General features: G+C 40.1%; 3 protein-coding genes and 1 pseudogene across 7 annotated transcripts in view; 1 reads left to right on the top strand and 3 right to left on the bottom strand.

Annotated features, from left to right (window-relative positions):
- The window catches only part of SLC45A2 (solute carrier family 45 member 2), a 31,031-nt gene extending 26,666 nt beyond the window's left edge, over window positions 1-4,365 (bottom strand). The window contains exon 1 of the mRNA XM_025436461.3: window positions 20-4,365. Within this exon, the coding sequence (XP_025292246.1) occupies window positions 20-404 (385 nt within the window). The 5' untranslated portion in view covers window positions 405-4,365. The remainder of the gene's footprint in view (window positions 1-19) is intronic.
- A 139-nt stretch (window positions 4,366-4,504) lies between these two features.
- On the bottom strand, window positions 4,505-25,176 carry AMACR (alpha-methylacyl-CoA racemase). 2 transcript variants are annotated; one of them, XM_025436463.3, is made up of 5 exons: window positions 24,873-25,170; window positions 22,115-22,258; window positions 20,679-20,839; window positions 16,684-16,870; window positions 4,505-7,343 (listed from the first exon to the last, which is right to left on the bottom strand). In XM_025436463.3, exons 1-5 carry the CDS (start codon window positions 25,117-25,119, stop codon window positions 6,934-6,936), a joined length of 1,149 nt encoding a protein of 382 aa, XP_025292248.1. In that variant the 5' UTR covers window positions 25,120-25,170; the 3' UTR covers window positions 4,505-6,933. The 2 variants fall into 2 exon arrangements, 1 of the variants encoding a protein (XP_025292248.1); XR_007410408.1 differs by lacking the exons at window positions 4,505-7,343; window positions 20,679-20,839 and adding an exon at window positions 8,041-13,182 and having other exon boundaries at window positions 24,873-25,176.
- LOC112652846 (protein SET-like) lies at window positions 12,963-13,903 on the top strand (annotated as a pseudogene).
- Window positions 23,204-25,629, bottom strand: part of C1QTNF3 (C1q and TNF related 3) — a 29,707-nt gene continuing 27,281 nt past the window's right edge. For 2 of the 4 annotated variants that reach the window (XR_007410410.1, XR_007410409.1), the window contains exons 9-10: window positions 23,760-23,899; window positions 23,204-23,266 (exon numbers count right to left, since the gene is read on the bottom strand). The gene's annotated coding sequence lies outside the window, so the exon portion shown is untranslated. The remainder of the gene's footprint in view (window positions 23,267-23,759; window positions 23,900-25,629) is intronic. The other 2 variants (XR_007410411.1, XR_007410412.1) reach the window with 2 other exon arrangements.

The raw sequence follows: 25,629 nt of genomic DNA, 5'->3' as shown, positions 1-25,629 counted from the left end.
ACCTGTACAGACCACTGACCTGATACAACAGCATCCCCGTTGAGGTACAGAGCCATGCCCAGGAGCATCATGATGCCCAGGGTGAGGATGTAGGGTCTCCGCCGGCCCCACCTGGCCTGGCAGTTGTCGCTGGCTGATCCCCCCACGGGTTGCAGCAGGAATCCCAGGATGGGGCTGAGGAGCCACACAGTGCTGTACAGGCTCTTGGGCAGCCCCACGCTGAGCAGGACTGGGGTCACGTAGGCTGCCTCCACCGCATAGCAGAACTCCCGGCCAAGCATGGCCATGCTGTGCATGATGAGATTGCTTGTGGGTCTTTTGGGAGGCTCCACAGGATCAAAGTGGTCATCCTCAGCTAGGGACTTACAGGTATGAATGCCAAGCTGCCCAGTGTTGCCGCCCATGGCCACAGGGTGAGGAACCTTGCCTGCAAGCCCACCGCCTTCTGAGTGGACCTCGGGTTTCTGCTCCAAGCTGGATTTGACATGGAGCCTGGCTGAGCAGCCAACAGAGATGGTCAAGCTGGGGGAGGGGCTCAAATTCTTTCATGCCTCTAAGATCACAAGTTATGATGAGAGGGAAGGGGGTGGAGTCAGGAAAGCATGAGGGAGATTAGTGGCTGTGAGCCCTCTGGCTCCTTAGAATGTTTGTCTAAAGGAATCTCTCTTTGTACTGTTCTTTCTCCCTCTCTGTGTCGTGCACACACATATACACACACTGTTACACACGAGCACACACACAGCTTTGAGATGATAGAGCTGTATGATGCAGGTGTCCAGTCAAAATATGAATGCCTCAATATCTCCTTCCAAACTTTTTCTAGGTATAAATATTCTGTGTCTTCCTGAACCCAAGTCTCTATACGCACACACCTCAAGAGTCCGTTAGCTAGACCTAAAACCACGGGAAGTTGCATCCTCTCTCCAATCTATAGCTATAGCTGTCTCATAGCACTGTGATATGTCCCTTCATTGCACTTAACACACTTTATAATTAGATAGTTCTGTGTTTATTCTATTTCTCCTGTTAGTCTGATCCCTTTACGAGCAGTGATCAGGTTCATTTCAGTCATTATGGTATCCCCAGCATCTCACATGACACCTGACACCTAGTACGTCCTCAAAAATATTTGCTACAGGAGTTACTGAGTAAATAAAGCGCATTCACTGCATTTTGTAGTATCCGTCAACTGCCTGTTTGTTCGGGTCCATTCCTCGCCCCTCCTCACATATCATAAGAGACTACATTTCCCAGGGTTCCTTGCTCTCTAGCTTCTGGGTAGGTTGGGCCAATGGATGGCATTGGTGGGAAGACTGGGGCCAGGAGGGAAGATCATGTTATTTCCCTTGCTTTCTCCTTCCTGAGCTGTCAGTGGCTGCTTCTCCACAGAGGGTCTGGCTTCCACCAGGCAACCTTAACTTCCGGGTTCTCCTTACACTGCTTTTCCCATCATGCCTGCAGCCACAGAAGTGGTCCTGGCTTCCCTGTTGTAGCTCATATCTGGATTGCCTGCCTCAATGTCCTCTGGTCTTCTCAGCTCTTTTGTCACGGGTATAATTCTCTACATTTCCTGATTGATTGATATTTCACCCATCCCCCCACCTACCTCCCCTCAGGCAACCACTGGTTTGATCTCTGTACTTTTTGTCTTTTCTCTTTGTTGTTTCTTAAATTCCACATATGAGTAAAATCATGGCATTTGTCTTTCTCCGACTTTTTCAATTTGCATTATACACTTGAGGTCCATTCACATGGTCACAACTGAGAAAAGTTCATCTTTTTTATGAGTAATAGTCCATTGTGTATATACATACCACATCTTCTTTATCCATTATCAGTGGACACTTGGGTTGCTACCATACCTTGGTTATTATAAATTTTGCTGCAATAAACATAGGGATGCGTATCTTTTTAAATTAGTGTTTTTCTTTGGGTAAATGCCCAGTAGTAGAATTACTGGATCATAAGGTAATTTTATTTTTGATTTTTGAGGAACCTCCATATGTTTCCCTCAGTGGCTGCACCAGTGTGCATTCATTCCCACCAGTGGTGCATGATTTTAGTCATTCTGACAGCAACTGTGATTCTTATTGTGGTTTTAAATTGTATTTTCCTCATGATTACTGATGTTGAGGACCTTTTCATGTGTCTGTTAGCCATCTGTGTGTCTTCTTTGGAAAAATGTCTATTCAGGTCCTCTGCCCATTTTTAATTGGATTATTTGTTCTTTTGGAGTTGAGTTGTATAAATTCTTTACATATTTTGGACAGTAACCCCTTATCTAGATGTATCATTTGCAAATATCTTCTCCCATTCAATTGGTTGACCTTTTGTTCTGTTAATGGTTTCCTTTGCTGTTGAAAAGCTTTTTATTTTGGTGTAGTTCCAACAGTTTAATTTTGCTTTTGTTTTCCGGGCCAGAGGATACATATGTAGAAAAATGTTTCTACAGCTGATGTCAAAGAAATTACTACCTATGTTTTCTTCTAGCAATTTTATGGTTTCAGGTTTCACATGTAGGTCTTTAAACCATTTTGAGTTTATTTTTGTTTATGGTGTAAGAATAAATCTGTTTTAAAGACTCTGAGTGGGTCATATTTTCTTTGCTGGACCTTGAGGAGTTCAAGTGAAAAGTCTCTGGAGCAAGAGGAACACAATTTTATGGGAAGGGCCCTTAAAATGGTTTAGGAGCAAGACTCAGAGTGGGAATATTAAAATTTAAATTCTGGTTCTGCCTCTTCTTACTAGTATCTTCCTAGGCAAATCACTTAAACTGATGGTTCCCAAACTGTGTGCCAAAATGCCCCAGGAAACCACACTGAACACAAAGGGATGCCTCAGGATATTTAAAATTTTGAAGATAGTAAACAGAGTGAAAACCAGCATCTGTTAAACAGACACCACATGAAGTATCAGTGAAGTAGATGGCACTTGGAACATAAGATTGCACTATAATCCAGGTGGCTCAGCAGCTGAATGCCTTCGGTTCAGGGCATGATCCTGGAGTCCCGGGATTGAGGCCCACATTGGGCTCCCTGCATGGAGCCTGCTTCTCCCTCTGCCTCTCTCTCACTGTGTCTCTCATGAACAAATAAATAAAATCATAAGGGACCCCTGGGTGGCTTAGCTGTTGAGCTTCTGCCTTCAGCTCAGTGCGTGATCCTGGGGTCCTGGGATCAAGTTCCACATGGGCTCCCTGCATGGAGCCTGCCTGTGTGTGTGTGTGTGTGTGTGTGTGTGTCTCATGAATAAATAAATAAAATCTTTAAAAAGAAAAATCTTGGGATCCCTGGGTGGCTCAGCGGCTTGGCGCCTGCCTTTGGCCCAGGGCACGATCCTGGAGTCCCGGGATAGAGTCCCCTGTTGGGCTCCTGGCATGGAGCCTGCTTCTCCCTCCTCCTGTGTCTCTGCCTCTCTCTCTCTCTCTCTCTATCATAAATAAATAAATAAATCTTAAAAAAAAATAAAATAAAAAATAAAAAGAAAAATCTTAAAAAAAATTGTACTATAATCCTTTCAATGAAGCAAATATTATATGAATATAAATGTGGAACAGAAAATGATAGTGGTGTCCAATTCTAAGGAATGAGAAGCTACAGTGTTTAACACGTGTATGACCCATAAGTGTCAAAAATGAAATAAAAATAATTCTCTCAATTTATGTGTATTATGGTTTTTCAAACAGCTAATTAGTTGTTAAGGTGTGAATACTTAAGTTGTTGGCACCTAATAATTTAGATAGACTGGTTAGGTATTTCTTTTGGCCTATCAGAAGCATGAAAAAATTACTCAGACACAAAGGGAGATGTGAACTAAGAAGGTTCAAGACCATCTGAGTCTTGCGTTCTCATCTGTACAATGAAGAAACCTGCCCCACCTACCCTTGTGATTGTTAAGAAAGACTGGAATACTGTATGTAATGGATGTTTTTGGCTGCCTACCCAACATCCATTCTCCACTCTTCCCATCCTGGAACCTGGATTAGGTTCCAAAATCCCCCCCTCCTCACACACCCATGTGCTTCCAGGTAGCTGAGTCCAGGAGCAGGCTGGTTTTATCTAAGGACAACCCTACCTTCTCTGATAAAGACTGGAAAGGACCAGCTTATGACTTAACTCCATTAAAAGAGACACAAGATTTGCTGATGGTTCCTGAGAGCATCTCTTCTTCTGGATGTCACAGTGTATGCACATGAAATCCAGAACTTGTTAGCAAGCTGAGGATAAAGTGAACATATGGAGGATGGCAAGTTGGCAGAACCACAAGAATGCAGGGAAATAGGGTCTGCGTGAATAGGATTCAGGCAAATCTAAAACTCAATATCCTTTTAGATTTGAGGTGAGCCAAAACATTTCATATTTTGGATATTGTTACTGGCAGTTAAAGGCATCCTGATATGACATAGGTAAAATTATTTTGTGAATTACAAGTTCAATGTAATTGTGACTGAAGCCAATAATGTGTTTAGAGGGGTGACATGAAAAAGAGGCCTGGATGCAACCAGTCATGTTGTTCCATGCGATTTATTTATCACCATACAATTTGTGGCATCTCATCACTCCCTATATTGTAGAATCAAAAGAAAGTGGAAATCAGTGTATACTAACCTACACATTCGGGAATAAAATTTCTATGTACTCAATATAATTTGTCTTTCATTAGAATTTGCCATCTTTAATGCCTGCTTCTCCTCTGTCTTCCTTACTGCTTCTTATGTTCTCATCTGCCCCCTTGCCTATTCCTAAGTCTACAGTTTGACATGGGACAACAAAAGAGGAAGTGTAGCACTTTCTGCACAAGGTTTTAGATAGACTCTTCAGAAAAAAAGTATGGGTCGCTAACAAAAGCAATTATTAGGGATCCCTGGGTGGCGCAGCGGTTTGGCGCCTGCCTTTGGCCCAGGGCGCGATCCTGGAGACCCGGGATCGAATCCCACGTCGGGCTCCCGGTGCATGGAGCCTGCTTCTCCCTCTGCCTGTGTCTCTGCCTCTCTCTCTCTCTCTCTCTCTATCATAAATAAATAAAAATTTAAAAAAAACAAAAAAAAACAAAAAAAAAACAAAAAAAACAAAAGCAATTATTAACCTTATTTATATATCTGTATTCTTTAAAAAGTTTATATCCTACAAAAATCAATTTTTCATTCAAACATTTTATATGAAGTCAATTAGAAATCAGTATTTTGAGCTAACCTATTTACAGATTTTTGCCAACTGACTTTTATCCTTTCCCTCATCAATTCTTCAACAGATATTTTTTTTGAGCACTTATTATGACAGTAACAACAGGAAAAAGACTTGGTTCATATCCATTTAGGACAGTGCTACTCAAAGTGTGGTCGTTGAATCAGAAGCATTATAATCATCTGGAAAAAAATACAAATTCATAGGTCTTGCCCTAGATACACTGCATCTCTAGGGGTGGGCCTAGGAATCTGTATTTTAAAAGTATCTCCAGATGATTCTTTTGTGTGCTAGAGCAACTACTCTAGAAGCTTATGACTTAGTGAAGAGTTATATAAACTAAAAGCAATGACTATCCCTGGAGATATGTACAAAGTACAATGGAAACATAGGAAGGGCTCCTTAGAACTAAGTTTGTGAGTACCTAGAATTGTCCTAGACACCAGAGTGATTGAGTGATATTTGAACCCAACACCCTTCTGACTCCAAATTTCACAACACTGTATAAAACTTCCCAGGACTGACAACACACAAGAAGTTTCACAAAGGCGGCTGTGTTTGAACCAACTCTAAATTTGCGAAATCAACAAGCTGGAGCAAGAGGGGCTGGGAGCATTGTTAGTCCTGGAAAATATTACAGAATATGAAAAGGAATGGAAGGAAGAGAGACCATCACATAATTAGGCACTTAAGGCAGTCCTATATAAAGCACTAGGGAGCAGGGATCATGGATGGGACTAAATAGTCAGGGAGAAGTCTTGTTATAAATAAAGAGTTGATATGCTATATACGTGGCTTTATATTTTGTTATATAGGAAAAAGAGAGGACCATTGAAGAATTTTACAGGACTGAAAGACCAGTCTGGTGTGGTAAAGATTACCAGTAGAGTAACACGATAAAAAGAAAAAAAATGAAGGCAGTAATACTGGAGGTCAAAAATCAGGTAGGCTAGCTGAGCAGTAGTCTAGGGCAGAGGTAATAGGGGCCTGAATGAAGGCAGCATTGGGTGTTGGACTGAGGGGACTGGTACAGAGCTATGAAGATGGAAGTGACGGTACTTCACTCCTGACATTCACTTCTTCAAAATTTTGAAGATAGTAAACAGAGTGAAAACCAGCATCTGTTAAACAGACACCACATGAAGTATCAGTGAAGTAGATGGCACTTGGAACATAAGATTGCACTATAATCCAGGTGGCTCAGCAGTTGAATGCCTTCGGTTCAGGGCATGATCCTGGAGTCCCAGGATTGAGGCCCACATAGGGCTCCCTGCATGGAGCCTGCTTCTCCCTCTGCCTCTCTCTCGCTGTGTCTCTCATGAATAAATAATAAATGCAAAAATGCTTTTTAAGTGCTATTTAAAGGACTTTCTTAAAAGCTTTTCAAAATTAAAAGCATAAGTAAATATTGAGGGGTGAAAGGCTTTTTTTTTTTTTTAGTAAAAAGCATATCTATTCATTTAAGGTATATTATTAACATTTTTATATTAAAAATATAATCTGTCAAGTAAATTGAAAGGCAGAAAAACTGTCACAACTTAATATTGGTAAACTAAAAGTCCTCCTCAATCAAAAGCTATGATTTTAACCATTTTCAGTATTCAATCATTACTGTGTAATCAATCTTGTTTCTTGATTAGAATAGTTGGTGCCCTGTGATACTGTTCCTTCATGTTTCCACACAATTTTATGTATTATTCTATACTGAACATGCAATATTCAAATTCACTTGCACTAGGAGGCCTGGAACTTAGAGATTAGCTCTTGACTTATTAATTTCAATAATTTTATCTGAGGTAAGCTGATTGATCTCTGTCTGGTTGAACCCAAATTCTCTAAGTATCTCTTCAGTATGTTCTCCTACAAAAGGATTCCTTTTGCAAGAAGGAACAGCTGGGGTGCCTGACAGCAGAGGTGCAGGGCGGGGACTCACACTCTGTTCCTCATTAATGATAAATGAGCCCCGTTCTTTGTTATGATCGTGGTGGATAACCTCTTCAAATGTCAGAACTGGAGTCACACATGCATCTGTGCCATCAAAGATCTGACACCACTCTGCCTTTGTCTTCTTTGCAAATATATCTGCAAATCTCTTCTTCATTTCTGGCCAATCACTCATGCTCATCTGATCAGGAAGTTCATCAGACTTTAGTCCAAGTCCTAAGATAGAAACACAATTTCTTAAATTATTATGCATTAGGTGGAGTGATTATAATCAATGAAAATGCATTTGTCCTCACCACACCATCCCAAATAGGATGTTCTATAAGAGTCTCTCAACTGGGTCAAGAGAAGAAATTGAAACTCAACTTGAAGTTGAAGCCAATGGCTAGAGGGAAGAAGGTGGCAGGACTCCAAAGAGACTTCCCACTGCCAGGGTGATGTTATTTATATTTCATCAAAAGTTGTCTATTTGTAAAGGTCTAGTTTCTAGGGATCCCTGGGTGGCGCAGCGGTTTGGTGCCTGCCTTTGGCCCAGGGCGCGATACTGGAGACCTGGGATCGAATCCCACGTCGGGCTCCCAGTGTATGGAGCCTGCTTCTCCCTCTGCCTATGTCTCTGCCTCTCTCTCTCTCTCTCTGTGTGACTATCATAAATAAATAAAGAATTAAAAAAAAAAAAAAAGGTCTAGTTTCTAGAAATTGATTTTTCCCTGAGTAGGTTTTCAAAAAGAAATTTCCTCATGATGTTATTATTGGCCATACTAAATTCAAATAACCCCACATTTTATAATAGTGTACCCAAACCCTACAAAAGATAACATTTAAATGACTTTACATGACTATCCCATTTTTTGAAGGAAGAAACCTAAAATGATTAAATTCAAAAATTGCAATTTTTTTGTATAATATTCACTTCTTTTTATTTTGTTTTTTTTTTTTTTTTTTTTTTTTTTTTTACTTCTTTTTATTTTGGTCAAATAAAATAGCTCTAGTAGAACAGTGATGTTTGACTTATCACCCTCTTAAAACACTGCTGTGAACTAGAAACAAAGGATTTGTAAGGTAACCAAAGACACATGTAACAAGTTGTCCCCACAGATAATAGGACAGAAAGTGATCACCCAGCCAAATCATGAGTGAGGTACACAGACTTCTGTGTCAAGCATGAAGGAGACCTTGAAGGCCTCATCAACACACGGTGCAGAAAAGAGGAAAGCATCCAGCTGGGGATTTAACAGAAAGGATGGCTTCTCAGGCCCATGACCTGATCTGTGCCTCCTTTATGGACTACAAGCACTTACACCTGCAGATACACCTGAACTCCAGTGCTGATTAAATTATAGCCGAAAGGCCACTTTACTAGAGTTTGGTATAAATGTCATTTTTACTCCCTCATGGAAGAAGATTTTTAAATGTAGATGGTTAGAGTGGAGCAATAATGAAAGGCCCTTCTTCTTACGCATGTTATTCTGCATTAGTTTAGTCAAGTTAATCTAATAATTCTCACTTTTATCATCTTCTCCTTCCCTATTATGTAGGAGAACAATGACTAATTGTAAGCTGCTCTGAAGAGGAAGATCCTTACACACACACACACACACACACACATATATATATATATATATATTTTTTTTTTTTTTTTTTTTGAGGAAGATCTTATAGAAGTAAGAAGACATGAATACTGCAGGCCATTCTTAGGATCCTGAGGTATATAAGGAAATAAAGAGAACTCATGTAGTTTTGGATAGTTGTGAAAAGACACCTATGGGATATACAGAAAATAAATTTTTCTCTGTAGCCACTTGTCCTATTCAAATACCAGGAAAAACACGGAGCTATAACTTCAGGTTTGTCACTAAAATCTAAAAAAAAAAAAAAGTTTCTAAGGATGTCTTTTACTTTGCTTTCTTTTTCCTGATTGCCCCAAACTCTGTGACTGAAAAACAAACAAAATGACCAATTAACCAAAATTAGGGATAGATCATAGCTACTGTTAGAAACCTATTTGCATGTTTTTAAACAAGTTTTTTTAATCAGAATGCGATCAGTATCATAACACTAAATAAAATTGGATCGAATATGTTCTTTCTATAACAGACATTATATTTGAGATCAATGGTCTCACGGGTTATAGCTTGTATACTGGAAAAATACTAGAAATCAAAGACCTCAACTCTACCCCTAATTCTGACACCCCAGGTCTTCCACTGTTTTATCATCCTCTCTCAGCCCAGTTTCCCATCCTGTCCATGACCCTGGATCAAGGCCACAGGATTAACCACCAATGGGTTAGGATACCGTACTTTCTATGCTCTTGACACTCCTGTATAGAACTCTAAAACTACTCCCCCATGTAACTGTAGATTGTGGCTAGTTTTTAACAGTATAACCAAGGTTAAATTTCAGGTATTTTAAGTCAAACAGATTTTCAAGGACTGGCCTGTAGACTCAGACACGACTTAAAATTTGGGAAAGTATGTTTTAATTTCCAAAAAGCTACCTTTATATGTACGCATATACATACACATAGGCAATTATACAAAATTATACAAAATACTAATAATTTTAAGGATCTATCATAAACTTTACTGGTCTGTAATATAGTATGAGGCATATATTAAGCAGTCAAAAATTCATGTAAGTATCCAAAGATACATATTTACAAAGACTAGAGTTTATTACAAAGACTAGCGTTTATTAATAAGTAACAAACATTTGTTACAATACAAAACTGGAAAAATGAAAATGAACTTGAATAAGGAAATGGTTAAGTTTTAGTACAAGTATACCATCGAATATCATATGGCTGCTATATAAATCATCAGGCTACAGATTTTTTTGTATTGACAGGAAAAAACATCTTTAGTAAACTATTGAATAAAAAAAGATAGTTATTAAATATACATTTACATAATTTTATATAAATATAAATATAATTTATAAATAAGTAAAACAATTATGTTGATATGTACACAGAAAGTCCTTGAAAGCCACATCCCAAACTTTCCTAAAGTGGAAGGACAAGAGAGAATTCTTACTTCTTACTTGACAAATTCTGTACTACACTTTTTTCTAAAACACACATTTTGAATTATTTTTCATTTTTAAAAAATTGTCATAGCATAAAATTTATAGTAATGGTTTTAAATTTCTGAGGAATGGCAATACAGCTTTCCACAGTGGCTACGCAATTTTCATTCCCACCAGTAATGCATAGGGTTGCAGTTTCTCCACAACCTTGGCAACACTTGTTATCTGCTTTTCTTTTAATGATTTGGAATTTTAAGACAACTTAAAAAAAATTCTCTATTGCTTACTGATTATACTACACCAGTCTTAACATCCCAAAACGTGTCATGAAATTCTTTGTTTTCAGATTTCTTTGCCCCAGAAAGCAGTAGGGCCACAGTACAATAGAATTGGTACCTTACAAATATCTCATGTATTTATGTTCAGATACTGAAGAGTTTAATTGAAGTATGGTCTCAAGGATCTCAAATATAAGGTAAAATAAATGAGGCATATAATTAATATTACCTAAAAAAATCGTTATAGATGTGGCAGTTTGTCCACTTGGGCCTCAGAGAGTAATAATGTACATGAGATTAGTAAGTACTATTTTTGTATATAGATACACAAAATAGATAAGTACTATAAAAGAAAGAAAATGCTGAGTTATTCTGGCATGGACTACATAGATTAACCAAAGCTGATTTAACATGGCTAAGTCAAGCCTGAATCACAAATCACCTCTCAGCTAAGGATCCCTAGTGAACCCTGAAGGGACAGACAGGGGGTTAAGGATATCATAAAAGGCTGTGGGTACAAAAAGAGGAGGCTATATAAAAAAAAAAATCAGGATGTTTAAAGAGTTTAGATTTAGAAAGAGAAAATCCAGAAGGTGGTAAGAAGTTGAGGGACTGGAGCAAGCAGCCAACTAGAAAAATGTCTCATTTCATTGTCAGTATTTACAGAAAAACTCACTCACTGTGGTGGAGTGTGGATGTTAGCAAACGATCATGCCACACATCTGTTTCAGATGACAGTAAGATACACCAAGGAGGGAAGTTAACTCCTGGAATGGCAGAGCAAGAACCTTCAGAAACCTGCTCTTTCATAAAAGCAACAAAAACCCTGGCACAAACGGTCAGAAATAAGCTTTTTGCAACTCTGGAAATTAGAAGTTTACTACAATTCAAAGAGCATTTACTCAGGAAAAACAACTACATCTCAAGTTCAGTGAGACCTGTGATGTTAGAACTTGCACTAATTGAGGGACACCGGGGTGGCTCAGTGGTTGAGCATCTGCCTTTGGCTCAAGGTGGGATCCTGGAGTCTGGGAATCAAGTCCCACATAGGGCTCTCCACAGGAAGCCTGCTTCTCACTCTGCCTATGTCTCTGACTCTCTCTGTGTCTCTCATTAAAAACAAACAAACAAACAAAAAAACTCTTTAAAACAATAAAACAGAAACTTGTGCTAATTTCATCCCTCTCTCTTTGGCTCTGTGGTAGCCATCAAAACCAACAGGCTCTCAATCACAGTGCTATAATAATGAACAAGGTAACAGCAATGATGTAGGAAGCAAATGAGTTTAGAGCTTCCCAAAAATCCCATCCCCAGAGAACTGCCATTTATCTAGCAGCTCCCTGAAAGGCTCCATTCTCAGGGCTTGCTTCATTTGATTGGAATTAGAGCTCACAATGCCCTATGCCTGGAACATTTTTTGACACTTGTCAAAAAAAAAAAAAATCAATGGTAACTGTTTAATAGCATAGCTATCTGAGGTGGCATTCCCTGTTGGGACTAAAAAGAAGCTGACAATCAAAAGAAAAAAGTAGGGAATAGGATGCTCATGGGGGACTTTGAAATGCTCTAACATATTCCAGAGAATTTAGAAGGCATCTATGTAGGGCCCAGGAAAGATATGGCCAGGTCCTAATCTTTCACCTCTGGCTTAACCCTGAATCTCTGCACAAGTAAGAAGTGAAGGCACAGCACCTCAGAAAAAGATGGGAAATTAATTAGTTCAAAGGATTTAAGGACATCTCTACCCAACCATTACCTACGTGATCACCAACCTAACTGAACAGACTTCAGTGGCTGAAGAGAACTAAAGAATACAGAGTTAGTCCAGAAAAGTCATTAAATAAACAAATAGCAGCAACAGCAAATCCGGGACTGGAGAGATGGCAAGGGAAGAGGAAACCTGATTTCCAGAGTTGCCACATCACATTATTTAAAATATCCAGTTTCAACAAAATTTGTGAGGCATGCAAAGAAGGAAAATATGGCCCATACACAAGACAAAAAGCAATCATCAGAAACTGTCCCTGAAAAAGCCAGACATTGGACTTACTGGAAAAGACTTTAAATCAGCTAGCTATTTATAATATGTTTAAAGCACTGAAGGAAACCACATCTGAAAAATTAAAAGAAAGTTTGAGAATGAAGTCTAATCAAAGAGAATATCAATAAAGATAAATTACTGAAAAAGGAACCAAAAACTGGAATTGAAAAGTACAATTACAAATACAAACTCAGGGCAGCCCACGTGGCTTAGCGGTTTAGCGCCGCCTTCAGCCCAGGCTGTGATCCTGGAGTCCCAGGATTGAGTCCCACATCGGGCTCCTTGCATGGAGCCTGCTTCTCCCTCTGCTGGTGTCTCAGCCTCTGTGTGTCTCTCATGAATAAATAAATAAATAAATCTTAAAACAAAACTCAGTAGAGGGGACTCAATAATAGACATGAACTGGCAGGAGAAAGAATCTGTGAACTCAAAGAGAAGTAAACTGCTTATCCAGCCTGAGGAACAGAAAGAAAAAAGAAAAGAAAAATGAACAGAATTTCAGAGATCAAGAGGACACCATGGTACCATCGAGAATACCACATAAGCTCCAGTTGGAGCTTCTTCCACACATGCCTCTGCCCTTGTTTCTTGGACTTTCCTCAAAGCCTGGCCCCCAAATACCAGTCTTCGCTCCTACCTCAAACCAGGAAACTGAGACTGCCTCCTGCCTCCAAGCCAGAGGAAAATGTCAACTTCACAGCACTTGCTAGAGGGAGAAAAACAATAGCAAGCAATTGAACATGTTGATGAAGTACAAAATGAAATAGGCAGATTTAATGAACAAGACAGTGAGGAGATTTTGAAAGTAGAACAGAAATATAACAAACTCTGCCAACCATTTTTCTGAAGAGTCAGAACTAATTGCCAAAGTTCCAAATTTGTCAACCATCCACAAGTATCTGCACTGCTTGAGGAGGAGGATGAAGAGGTAGGTGTTACATTATTTGACAAGAGTTGCAGTGACAGAATTTGAAGACATTAAATCAGGTTACAGACCAGAATATTATTTTGGTGTAAATCCATAAAGTTCTCTCCAAATAATTTCATCTGAATGAGAGTGGTGAACCACCTTCAAAGTCTACCAAAATCAAATAGAAATCTGGAAAGGATTTGATGAAATGTTCAAGTGAAACAGAATAAAGCCAGCAGGAAAAGACAGCATGAGGAACCAGAGAATTTCTTCACCTGGTTTACTATCATTCTGATGCAGGTGCAGATGAGTTAGGAGAGGTCATCAAAGATGACATTTGGCCAAATCCATTATAGTACTAGTTGGTTCCTGATACAGATGATGAAGAGAGAAAAGGATGATGATGATGATGATGAAGGTATGGAAGATATTAAGAAGGAAATGAGGATGAAGGTGAAGAAGATGAAGATGATGATGGGGGCGGTGAGGAGAGGAGGATGAAGAAGAAGAGGACTAATGGAACACTGATGGAGTCTAATCTTCCTTTTTAATTTTCTCCAGTCCCTTTGGGGCAAGTTGCAGTCTGTCTCTCTCTTTTTCTACTCTGGTGCTGATTTGCCGTTTTTTTTTTGTTTTTTTTTTTAAGTCTTTTTTTCTCTCCCTTTATACCATGGTTCTCAACTTATTTTGAAGGGAAATACCTTGAGTAGAATACAGAGGGAAAAGAATGTGTACCCCTTTTTGTTCCAAATTTATTTTTATCCCTTCCTGTCTCAACAAAAACTTTATGGAATCAATGCCACTGTGCTCTGTGGGAAAAAATAAAAACCTGCTTCTTTAGCTCTACTGGAAGCTGAAGGGTGCTAGGGCCCCGTGTGATAGTGTGTAGAATTCCAGCTTTTTTCCTCGTTTCTCTGTATATGGAGCTCGGAGGTTACACTATCTTTGTGAATATGGACAGTTAGCACTTACCAACATGTATCTGTCTACTTTCTCTTGTTAAAAAAAAAAAAAAAAGGAAAAAAAAAACTTCAAAAAATGGGGTTATTGAGGGTCAGCAAAGGGTGGGTTTGAGGTATTTTGGTGGGTTAAGTGAGCATTTTGACAATATGGCTTCTTCTTTGGCAGGTTTAATTATGATGTTTAATGGCTATCCTTGCATTTTAAGATGACACTTTTACAATGATCTTTTTCATATGATCTCACTCATTTGTGGAATATAAGAAATAGTGAAAGGGACCATAGGGAAGGGGGGGGAACTAAGTGGGGAAAAATTAAAGAGGAAGACAAACAGTAAGAGACTCCTAACTCCGGGAAACAAAAAAGTTACAGAAGGGGAGGTGGGTGGGGGGACAGGGTAACTGGGTGACAGGCACTAAGGAGGACACATAATGAGATGAGCACTGATGCTGTACTGTGTTGGCAAATTAAATTTAAATAAAATTTTTAAAAATAACAATAAACATGGACTATCAATAAAAAAAATGACACTTTTAAAATAAAATTCTCTTCTAATGATAACTTGAGCCCTGCCACATAATGGGAGAATCAGCAGAACCTGTAGGATCTTATTTGAAATTGACATTCTCTATTTTAATTTTGTTCCTGTTTCTTTTTAAATTTTCTTTTTGTTTCACTGGAAAGATGATGCTCAGTTTAAATGTTAAAAATGTACAAGTCACTTTGTTACAATAAAACTAAATGTGTACACACACACAACATAAGTCTCAGAAGAAGAGAGACAGAAAAGGCAGAAAAAAAATCCTTGAGGAAATAATGTCTGGCAAATTCCCAAATTTGATGAAAAACAAATTAACTGCACATCCAAGAATCATCTCCAGGAACTCAAGCAAGATAAAATCAGAGATCCGCACTTAGAACAAACAAATGAGCTCAGTGAGGTTGCAAGAAACAAGACCAATATACAAAAATCACTGTATACTATATATTTCCATATACTAGCAAAGAACAATACAAAAATGATACCATTTACAATAACATCAAAAATAGTAAAATTCTTCAGTATAAATTTTACCAAATAAGTGTAGGTTTTGTGCATTGAAAATTACAAAGAATCACTGAAAGAAATTATAGACCCAAATAAATGAAAAGCATCCCATGTCCATGGATATTACGGCTTAATATTAGTAAAATGGCAATAATCCCTAGACTGATGCTCAGATTCAACAAAACCCCTCTCAAAAATCCCTTTTTTGCAGAAATTGGCAAGGTGATCCTAAAATACATATGGAAATGGTAAGGGCCCTGAAAAGCCAAAACAATCCTGAAAAAGAACAAAATTGGAAGACTCATACTTTCTAATTTCAAACTTACTACAAAGCCACAGTGATCAATACAGCATGGTGCTAACATAAGGAGAGACATGTGCATGAATGGAACAGAATCAAGTCCCAACATAAACCCTTATACTTATGGTCAACAAATTTTCAACAAGGATGCCAAAACCATTCAATGGAGAAAGAACAGTCTTTTTGACGAACAGTGCTGGGAAAATTGGATAGCCATATGCAAAACAATGAAGTTGGACCTTTACCTCACCCCATATATAAAAATTAACTCATCATGTAACAGAGACTTAAATGTGAGTGCTGAAACTATTAAAATTTTAAAAGAAAACATTGGGGTGAGACTATAAAATTGGGAGTTCCCTGAATAACTTCCATGCAAAACTTACTAAAGGATAAGTAATAAAAATGTCCTAATAACAGGTGCCCAGGTGGCCCCTGACACTAAAAGATTATAGGTGACATCTATCAAGGAATAAGAACTGTGGAACCAGCAGGTCATTTCTAAGGAAGAATAATATGTGGGCACACAGGGCAATATAAACATCCAATTCTCAAGAATGAAATGCAATAAAAAATTGAACTTCTAGGGCAGCCCGGGTGGCTCAGCGGTTTAGCGCCACCTTCAGCCCAGGGCATGATCCTGGAGACCCGGGATAGAGTCCCACGCTGGGCTCCTTGCATGGAGCCTGCTTCTCCCTCTGCCTATGTCTCTGCCTCTCATGAATAAATAAATAAAATCTTAAAAAAAAAAAATTTCTACAAAATGGATACTTTTTTTAAACTCTGAGCTATTCTACAGACTTGTCAAATTACCTGTCCTTTCAAAACATAAGGGAAATGCCCCACAATACAATGATGGCTATAATTAGGTCAATTATAAGGTAGACACATAATAAAAGACATATGAATTTCAAAATGCTCCAAGATAGAGGTTAAAGAATATCCACAAGAAAAGGGGAAGTGGAAGAGGCACATGAAAGTTACCCACCTTTGATCAGCAGCTTGTAGAACTGGGGTTCCAATGCTCCAACAGCCATGAACCCCCCATCTGCCGTCCTATAAGTTGTGTAGAAAGGTGCTCCACCATCTAATAAATTCTGTCCTCGAGGATTTTCCCACAGCCCCATTTGTAGAGAATGCCACAGGAAAGAACTCAGGTATGCTGTTCCTTCCACCTTTAAAGAAGAAACAGCATACACTATGAATCCAGGTATTTAAACTGTAAAAGCATGATTAATTTCCACTTAAGATTTTTTCAACATTTGTATAAAAATGTTTGAGTATAGGAAGATTGTATCTAATTATACAACTTCTTTGATATTTCAGTGAAATGTGTTAGAACAGATTTATGATACAGGATTTCTCCACTACTTAGGTTAGAAGGTACTTTTCAGAAAAGACATAGAAGGAACTACTTTTGTTCTCCTTTTCAAATAAAACTGCCAAATGTTGACAATTTTTTAAGCCAAGTGAGGGCACATGGAAGTTCATTAAATACTCTCTATATAATTATGTATGTTAAAAAATAACAGAATAAAAAGTTAAAAATAAAACTGGTTTTTAAAAATCTATCTTCTGGGATCCCTGGGTGGCGCAACGGTTTAGCGCCTGCCTTTGGCCCAGGGCGCGATCCTGGAGACCCGGGATCGAATCCCATATCGGGCTCCTGGTGCATGGAGCCTGCTTCTCCCTCTGCCTATGTCTCCACCTCTCTCTCTCTTTCTCTGTGACTATCATAAATAAAAAAAAAAAAAAAAAAAAATTAAAAAAATAAAAAAAAATAAAAAATAAAAAAAAATAAAAAAAATAAAAATCTATCTTCTGATCTCAATATCTATAAACACATACATGTAAATATGCGAAGCATATCACATTATAATGGTAAATCATATTACAGTTAAATTTCACCTATTCTAGTTTGATTTCAAGCCCAGGAAAATTATATTTGAGTATTTAATATATTCTAATTTTAATAATCACTAGAAAGTTACAAAATAAACAGAAAATGTAAGTGGCACTTATAAACAAGTTTTCTGAGTCCATACAAACTAGTTTGGGAATGCCAACTTCCCACTGAATGCTGAAAAGTAACAGGAATGGATTCATATCCTTAGGTACAAATGTTATAGGCTGCATGTACCGGACTATCCAAAGAAGACTACTTCCCTATCCTTATGGCTTTCTAATCCTAATGATTCTAGTACCCCAGGAGAAGGCCATCAAAGCATCCTCATCTCCAGGAGTTGGAATGGGGTGGGCCTATGGAATATATCAGTTACGGGCTGTGAAATAAATGCAAAATATATCTTTAGATACATCCCAATTTTCCCTTTTAACTTGAAATCTCATGTATATCACAATTTATGGCTCTGACATCTCACATACCAAATAGTATGTGTATTTTGGATTAGTGGCCTAAAGAGATGCTTTTTTTGAAACTGGGTTACAAAGATTTTAGAGAGTCCCCATATTTATACATATACACATTCACATAGAATGATATACCACACAGAATGATACATACACATACACACACGTGTGTATACATATTTATATATAATTTCTTTTATATACCAGATAGTTGACAAAAGATGCACTAATACAGTTATGGGTCCAGTTTGGCCCATTCAGGACACAGAGAGGCACTATTTTAATCCTTCCTTTATTTGGGGCCACAGGAGAATACAGGACAGAAACAGAGCAGTTACAATCCTCACCTCCTTATGCTACCCAGGCATATGGTTTCTCTTGCCCTTCACCCACATGTGGAGAAGCTAACAAGAGCCTTTTGACACAGGAAAACTACAGCCTCAATTTCCCCACCTTTTATACTGTTCTCATCATGTGGGACAACAGCCGATGTGCCAGGGCACAGCCACCCCAGCTGAAGTCAAGTGCACATCCCCAGATCAGGGACAACAAACACAGGAAAACAGATGTCATGTTTCTCAGTTTTAACTTGACAGTTTCAAAGGAGATGACTTCAGGACATCATAGGCAGGCCTGAGTCAAGAATTCTGTTGCTAAAAACATCTGAAAACTATGGCCTAAAAGAATAAAGTATCTGGGGACACCTGGGTGGCTCAGCAGTTGGGCGTCTGCCTTTGGCTCAGGGCGTGATCCCGGAATCCCAGGATGGAGTCCCACATCGGGCTCCCTGCATGGAGCCTGCTTCTCCCTCTGCCTGTGTCTCTGCCTCTCTATCTCTCTGTATCTCTCATGAATAAATAAATAAAATCTTAAAAAAAAAAAAAAAAAAAAGAATAAGGTATCTGTTCCCACTAATCAGCTTCTAAAACTATTTTGTGTTACAAGGGTTCCCAGAAATCAGAAAGTAAAGAATGCCATGCTTTACTAATCCATTAGGCCTTGAGTTATTAGCCAACACTCATTTTACCCTGATGCAACACAAACCCTGAATCAAGTTTGCATTTCCACATATATTAAAAACCTATCTTCCTAATCATCATGTAACTCTAATTAAACACAGTCTGATGAAAGCAGCAATTATCTTTTATTTCTATTTGACTATAAATGAGCAATTACACTAGTAAATTATTCAAATTATTATTAAGTATTTAATAATACTTGAGTAACCTTAAGTTCTCCTTAAAACTCCCAAGGTCCAATGTTTGTTTTTAGCTCATTCCTTTTGGACCACAGTGACCATGTCCATACAGTGGGTTTTGATAAGAGTATCAGATGACACAGAAATAGCACAGGGGTTAGCCTTTGAGAAGGCAGTGCAAGCCAAAGCCCAAGATGAGGGCCCTGGAAATGACCTTTTGTAAGCAGGCCCTGCTTTGGGGTTCCCGCTCAGCAGGGAGTCACATTGAAGATTCTCTCTCTCCCTCTCCCTCTCCCCTCACTAATGTGCACACATGCACACAAGTTCTTTCTCTCCAATATGTAAATCTTAAAAACAAAAAAAACAAAAAAAAAAAAGCAGGAGAGTCACCCTTGACCCCTTCCACTCCCCTCACTGCCAATGCATCACCAAATCCTGGCAATTTTACATCTCAAATATAAATATCCCTTAAATCCAGGCTCATTCTACCACCAATGACTTCAACACTTGTGCTTCTCTCTCAGCAACAACCCAGTAACTCTCTGTCTCCAGTCTTGTCTTCCTCACATCCATCTCCATTCTCCCTCCAAAGACCTATCTAAATGCAAACCTGTAATGGTGCTGGATTGGGCTCCTCCCCTGTGGCTTTGAGAACTTGGGCAAATTTTGATGCTTCGGTTTCCTCCTCTTTAAAATAATGTATTCTAAGTGAAACTGCTATTTTGAGGATTAGGAGAAATCACACAGGGAAAGTGTCTAGCATAACACGAGGCACGTGCTCAATGCATGACAGTAAAAAAGCCAAAACCTCACAACGTTGGAGTCTCCCCTAAAAATGTAGAAGGAAGGTCTAGACTGGCCCATTTTACTTTAGCACTTTTTTTTTTAAGATTTTATTTCTTATTTATTTATTCATGAGAGACACAGAGAGAGGCAGAGGGAGAAGGCAGCCAGATGTGGGACTCCATCCTGCGACTCCAGGATCACATCACCCCCTGAGCCAAAGGCAGGCACTAAACTGCTGAGCCACCCAAGCGTCCCTTACTTTTGAACTCTTAAGAATCTTTTCTATCTGCTAAGGGAGATTTCCTGAGCCCAGTTTTAAATGAAGAATGCCTGAAAACTATATTCTAAGCACAAGAATTAGCGTGGGGAAAACTGTTGAAACTAACACAGGAATTAGATGAGCCATGAAAAGTTTAGAAAGTTGACTCCACAAACAGATAATCAATTATGATGTTCCAACACACATAAAGGATATGAAGCTATTTTAAAGAAAAGGATATACTTGGTAATTGGGTTCAAACTTCAAATCTCAATGATCTCTTGTCATGTTCAGAAAAGAATCTGAGGCAGCTGCCTATCATACTTAGGAATAACTGGTAGACTTATCACTTCCCCTAATGAACACTTACCATGTTTGCATCGATGACCTGACCTTTACCAGAGCGTGTGCGTTCAAACAGAGCCATCAAGATACCAAGTGTGCATATGAGGGCACCACCACCAAAGTCAGCCAGGAGATTCAGTGGGGCATAAGGATTCTCACCACTTCCGCCAATTTTTGACAGAACACCTATATTATTAAATAACATCAGCGAACAGTACCCATAGATTTAATGCCTATTTTAAATAAATACATGAACACCGTAAAAGGAATAACCAATCTCTCTAGTTGCTACTATAGTGAATACTAATACATAATGCTTTTCCAAATCTAAACTATTTAGCATATTTATAAGCAGGCTTTTCCCCCAACAAGGCTCCTTGTTTTGTTTTTCATTTTTTTCTTCTTTAAAATGTTATTGCAACTAATGCTTTGAGGATTTTATTACTAAGTTTTTGCTCACTAGTTTCAGGGAAAAAAAATATTGTTATCAATTTATCTTATGGCTTAACAACAGTATAATCCACTTCCATTCATATTAGAAAGAGATGCAAGAAAATAAACATAAGGAAAAGAAAAGTGATTCCATTTTAAAATAGCTGGAAAAAACAATTTCATCCTCACTCTTTTCCTCTACCTTGGATTTGTACTCACAGGAAATGTGAGACTTTCTTTACTCAAAAACACAGTTTCTTAGGAAACCCTAGGATTGGGTCATTTTAAGACTTATTCTCACAGGCAAAAATTCTAATAAAGTGATAATAATGACCTGAAAACTACAGGTATTCATTGAAGTCTAAAATGGTAACTCGAGCAATCATTCATTTTTTTAAAAAAGATTTTATTTATTCATTCATGAGAGACAGAGAGAGAGAGGCAGAGACACAGGCAGAGGGAGAAGCAGGCTCCATACAGGCAGCCCGACACAGGACTCGATCCTGGGACTCTGGGATCATGCCCTGAGCCAAAGGCACCCACTCAAACTGCTGAGCCACCCAGGCGTCCCCTCAGGCAATCATTCTTAATGAAATAGCAAACAATATAAGCATTTTCAAATTACAGAACAATCACCTCTATTATCACCGCGTCTCTTACTCCCTGACAGGGGCTTGCCTGAGAATCGATCATACAAATGTAATAAGTACATGTTACTAGGAGAGTACATTATTCCTCAAATGTGTTAAGACAGGGGGAAAAGGGTCGAGAATAATTCTTCTAAGACAAACCAATCCCCCCTTCTTTTTTTTTAAATTTTAACTAGGCTCCATGCAATATGTGTGGCTTGAACTCACAACCCCGAGAACAAGAATCACATGCTCCACTGACTAAGCCAGCCATGGTAACCTGATTATGATAAATATTTAATTAAGTCTGCACCTTTACATATTCTTTATAGTTAGTATAACTGTCAATCTCAATTGGGAACAAAATGGTAAGTACAGAGAACTTACTTTGTCTACCTACCTGACAAAGCCAAAAAGTTGATGTCATGGCCTGCTGTTTTCGAGAATCTTCCTGACTGGCCAAATCCACTCAACCTGGCATAGATAAGCCTTGGATTCTCCCTCTGCAGAATCTCCGGGCCTAGCTGGAGTTTTTCCATGACACCTTAAGAGAAAATTAACAATGATTTTTTTTCTTAAAGAGGGATGAATTGAGGATGGGTGTAATCCCGTCTCTCTGGCAAATATAAAATGGCACTCTTGCAAGTCATACTAATAACATGTTTTATGGGTTTTAGCACGTTTCCAATACTTAAGGACACAATGAATGAGGTCACCATTTCTAGAATGTGTGACTTTTGCTCCAGAATACTATTTCCTTCCAGGCCTTGCTTATTTCCCTTCAGGCATATCCAAGTTCTTTTAATCCCCACAGTGGGCCTTGCATTCCTTAGGTCAGTGCCGTTATGGTTCCCCAAATCTTCTCCTTGGTCATTTATCAGAAATGGTTTGTTCTTGGGGTGCCTGGATGGCTCGGTCGGTTAAGCATCTGCCTTCGGCTCAGGTCAGGCCCGGGGTCCTTGGGATCCAGCCGTGCATTGGGCTCCCCGCTCAATGGGGGCCTGCTTCTCCCTCTCCTCCCCACTTGTGCTCTCTGCCTCTATCTCTGTCTCTCTCTCTCTCGCTCTCAAATAAATCTTTAAAAAAATGTTTTGTTCATTTTCTTAAATTTTTATTTTATTTAAATTCAATTTGCCAACATAAACTATAATACCAGGTGCTCATCTCATCATGTGCCCTCCTTAATGCCCATCACCCAAGTTACCCTATCCCCCGTCTCCCCCATCTCTCCTACTGCAACCCTTTGGCTCCCAATTAGGAGTCTCTCATGATTTGTCTTCTTCTCTAATGTTTGGTTTGTTCTCTTGGAACAGTTACCCTGGGGCTTTACTGGTCAAAAATATACTTTTGAAAGCGGCTATCCTTTTTAAGATATTCTTTTTCTGTGCCTGCATCATTACCTACCACCTTCTACCTCATGCTGTGTTTATGTTTGTATATACACCACTATCTTCTCTATCATCTTAGAAGTTCCCCTGGTAGGATTCATACCTGTTTCCTCAGGCCTCTCAAGTGCCTGGTATGGGTATCTTCACAAAAGTCTTGCAAATATCTATGAAAAGATTTGCTAAAATAAGCGTCTAAGAGCTCTTATCAGTACCATATTTACTGCACAAAATCCAAACAACTAGTATTTTAAATCACCTGGGATTAGAAATAATAAAGATTATATTTTTACTGTGTCTTCCTAAAAGCTATGTAAATTACAAAAACAAACAAACAAACCTCTAGTCCTCTGCCTAAACACACCCCAGCCCCAACTGTCTCACCCAGCAGCTAAGTCTGTATACGTGGTTCTACTTTCCTCCTAATTGCAAGAGCCTGGAGTCAATCATGTTGAGCCTCCATCCTTAAACAGGGCATTATTATATTGCGACACAATCCTAATTATGAAATTATTACATCCCAATCTGCAGTGAGCATAAATGAATTAACACATTTAAGATGTCTGGTGCCCTACAGACATTCAATTCATTCACCAGACATTTACTGACTTCCCACTATGTGTCAAGCAAGGCTTTGGTTTAGTACTTGAGCAAGATTACCTTGGCAGCTGTCTGAGAAGGGATCCAAGTGGTGCTAGACCCCCAACATCCGCTTTCAAAAAGCTGTTACAACAGTGCGAAGGAAGCTAGTATGGAAAGTAAAGCCTAAGCCAGAGAAAGGAAGAAGGACGTCTGGATTCCTGGTAACAAAGCATATGAAGTGAAGAGTATTTGGAGTTAGGGTTGGAGTGCAGGTTTCTGATTCAGGCAACTGGGTGGGTTTTGGCTCCATTTCCTGAGATTGATTTTATATATATAGGGGAGATGCATATGTTGGCAAATTGAACTCCAATAAAAGAAAAAAATTTAAAAAAAAAAAAAAAAAAGGAGGAGATGCTATTTTAGGAGGTAAGATAGTGCAACTGTTTTGGGATTTATGGAAGTTGCCAAGCCTGGGGGGCAGCCAGTTAAGAGACGTGCACGGCGTGTGTATTCCAGCAGCCGGTGGCTCTCCTGGGGGGGCGGCAGGGGGCACAAGTTATAGGCTTGGTCATCATCTATAAGAGGTGAAGACAGTCGGAATAGATAAGGTGGCTCCAGGAAGCAGAGTGTAAACTAAACTGATCTGAGGCTGGAACTTGGGCAGCCCGGGTGGCCCAGCAGTTTAGTGCCGCTTTCGGCCCAGGGCGTGACCCTGGAGACCCGGGCTCGAGCCCCACGTCGGGCTCTCTGCGTGGAGCCTGCTTCTCCCTCTGCCTGTCTCTCTCTGTTGCTCATGAATAAATAAACTAAAAATCTTGAAAAAAAAAAAAAAGAAGCTGGAACTTGGGATTTATAAAGCAGGGAGTGTTAGCCTGGGTCAGGGGGGTGGCTTGCAGAGGGTTCACCAACCCCCAAAACTGCAGAGAAACGACCCCTAAATACAGATCATCGGTGATCAGAAAAACGAGGAACCGGGGAAGGAGCGGGAAATGGGTCCAAGGAGAAGACGGCAAGAGCGGTGTCCGATCCCAAGTACGGGAGCCCAGCGCCGGGGCGCCCGGTCCACAGAAGACTCTAGAAGCTCCGCCCCCGCACGGCCGCGGGCAGCAGCAGCGGGGCGGCGGGCGCGGCGGGTCCCCCCCCCCCCCCCCCCGCGGCGCGGCGGAGCAGCCGGGGCCCGCCGGGGCTCACCGTGGCGGTAGGGCTCCAGCACCACGTCCGCCCGCGCGCACAGGCGCCGCAGCACCGCCGCCCCCTGCGGCCGCTGCAGGTCCAGGGCCAGCGAGCGCTTGCCCCGGGCCAGGATGTTCATGTTTCCGCGGGCGCCCAGCCGGTCCACACGCACCACCCGCGCGCCGAAGTCCGCCAGGATCATGCCGCACAGCGGGCCCGGCGCCAGGCCCGCCAGCTCCAGCACCGAGAGCCCGCGCAGCGCCATGACAGCCCCGCGCGGCCGGCGTCTCCTGCGCCTGCGCGCCGCGCGGCCCGGAGTCTGCGCACTGGGCGGATCCCGCCCCGCCTCCTGGCCGGGTCCGCCCCGCTGTGGGGGCTTGCCCGGGGACTGCTTTCCGTCTGCGGGCTTCCCGGTCGCTGGGCTCGGGCGAGCTCACGCCTCCTCCCTCTCTGCGTATCCGCTGTTAAAAGGGTGCAGATTTTTTTGAGCAAAAGATCCAATGGGGGAAAAAAAAAAAAGATCTAATGAAGCAGCACCTAAAAGCAAAGGGGTTAGGAGCCTCTACCCACAGGAGCCGGGGAGTGGCTTTTATAGAGAAAAGCAAATAAATTATTGACTAGCTATGGATTAAAATCTACTTGGCTGTTTGTGATGGGTTGTTCTTAGGTTCCATTTCATGACCTTGAGGCATTGACAGGGTTGGATTTTGGGTTGTTTAGTAAGGCTGCCTGGGCAGTAGAACCACATGGATCTAATGGCCTCCTTGTTTAATTA

This window comes from Canis lupus, chromosome 4 (assembly GCF_003254725.2).
Source record: "Canis lupus dingo isolate Sandy chromosome 4, ASM325472v2, whole genome shotgun sequence".
Lineage (NCBI taxonomy): Eukaryota > Metazoa > Chordata > Mammalia > Carnivora > Canidae > Canis > Canis lupus.
This window is presented reverse-complemented; position numbering and strand designations above follow the sequence as displayed.

Bases quoted from the DNA above. Each gene is read 5' to 3' on its own strand.
- AMACR (XM_025436463.3), bottom strand. From the start codon at position 25,119: ATGGCGCTGCGCGGGCTCTCGGTGCTGGAGCTGGCGGGCCTGGCGCCG. The intron at 22,259-24,872 runs GTGAGCCCCGGC...TTTTCTCTTAAG, and splicing joins GCTGGAGCCCTACCGCCACG to GTGTCATGGAAAAACTCCAG. The intron at 7,344-16,683 runs GTGGGTAACTTT...TTTCTATCTTAG, and splicing joins CTACAAGCTGCTGATCAAAG to GACTTGGACTAAAGTCTGAT.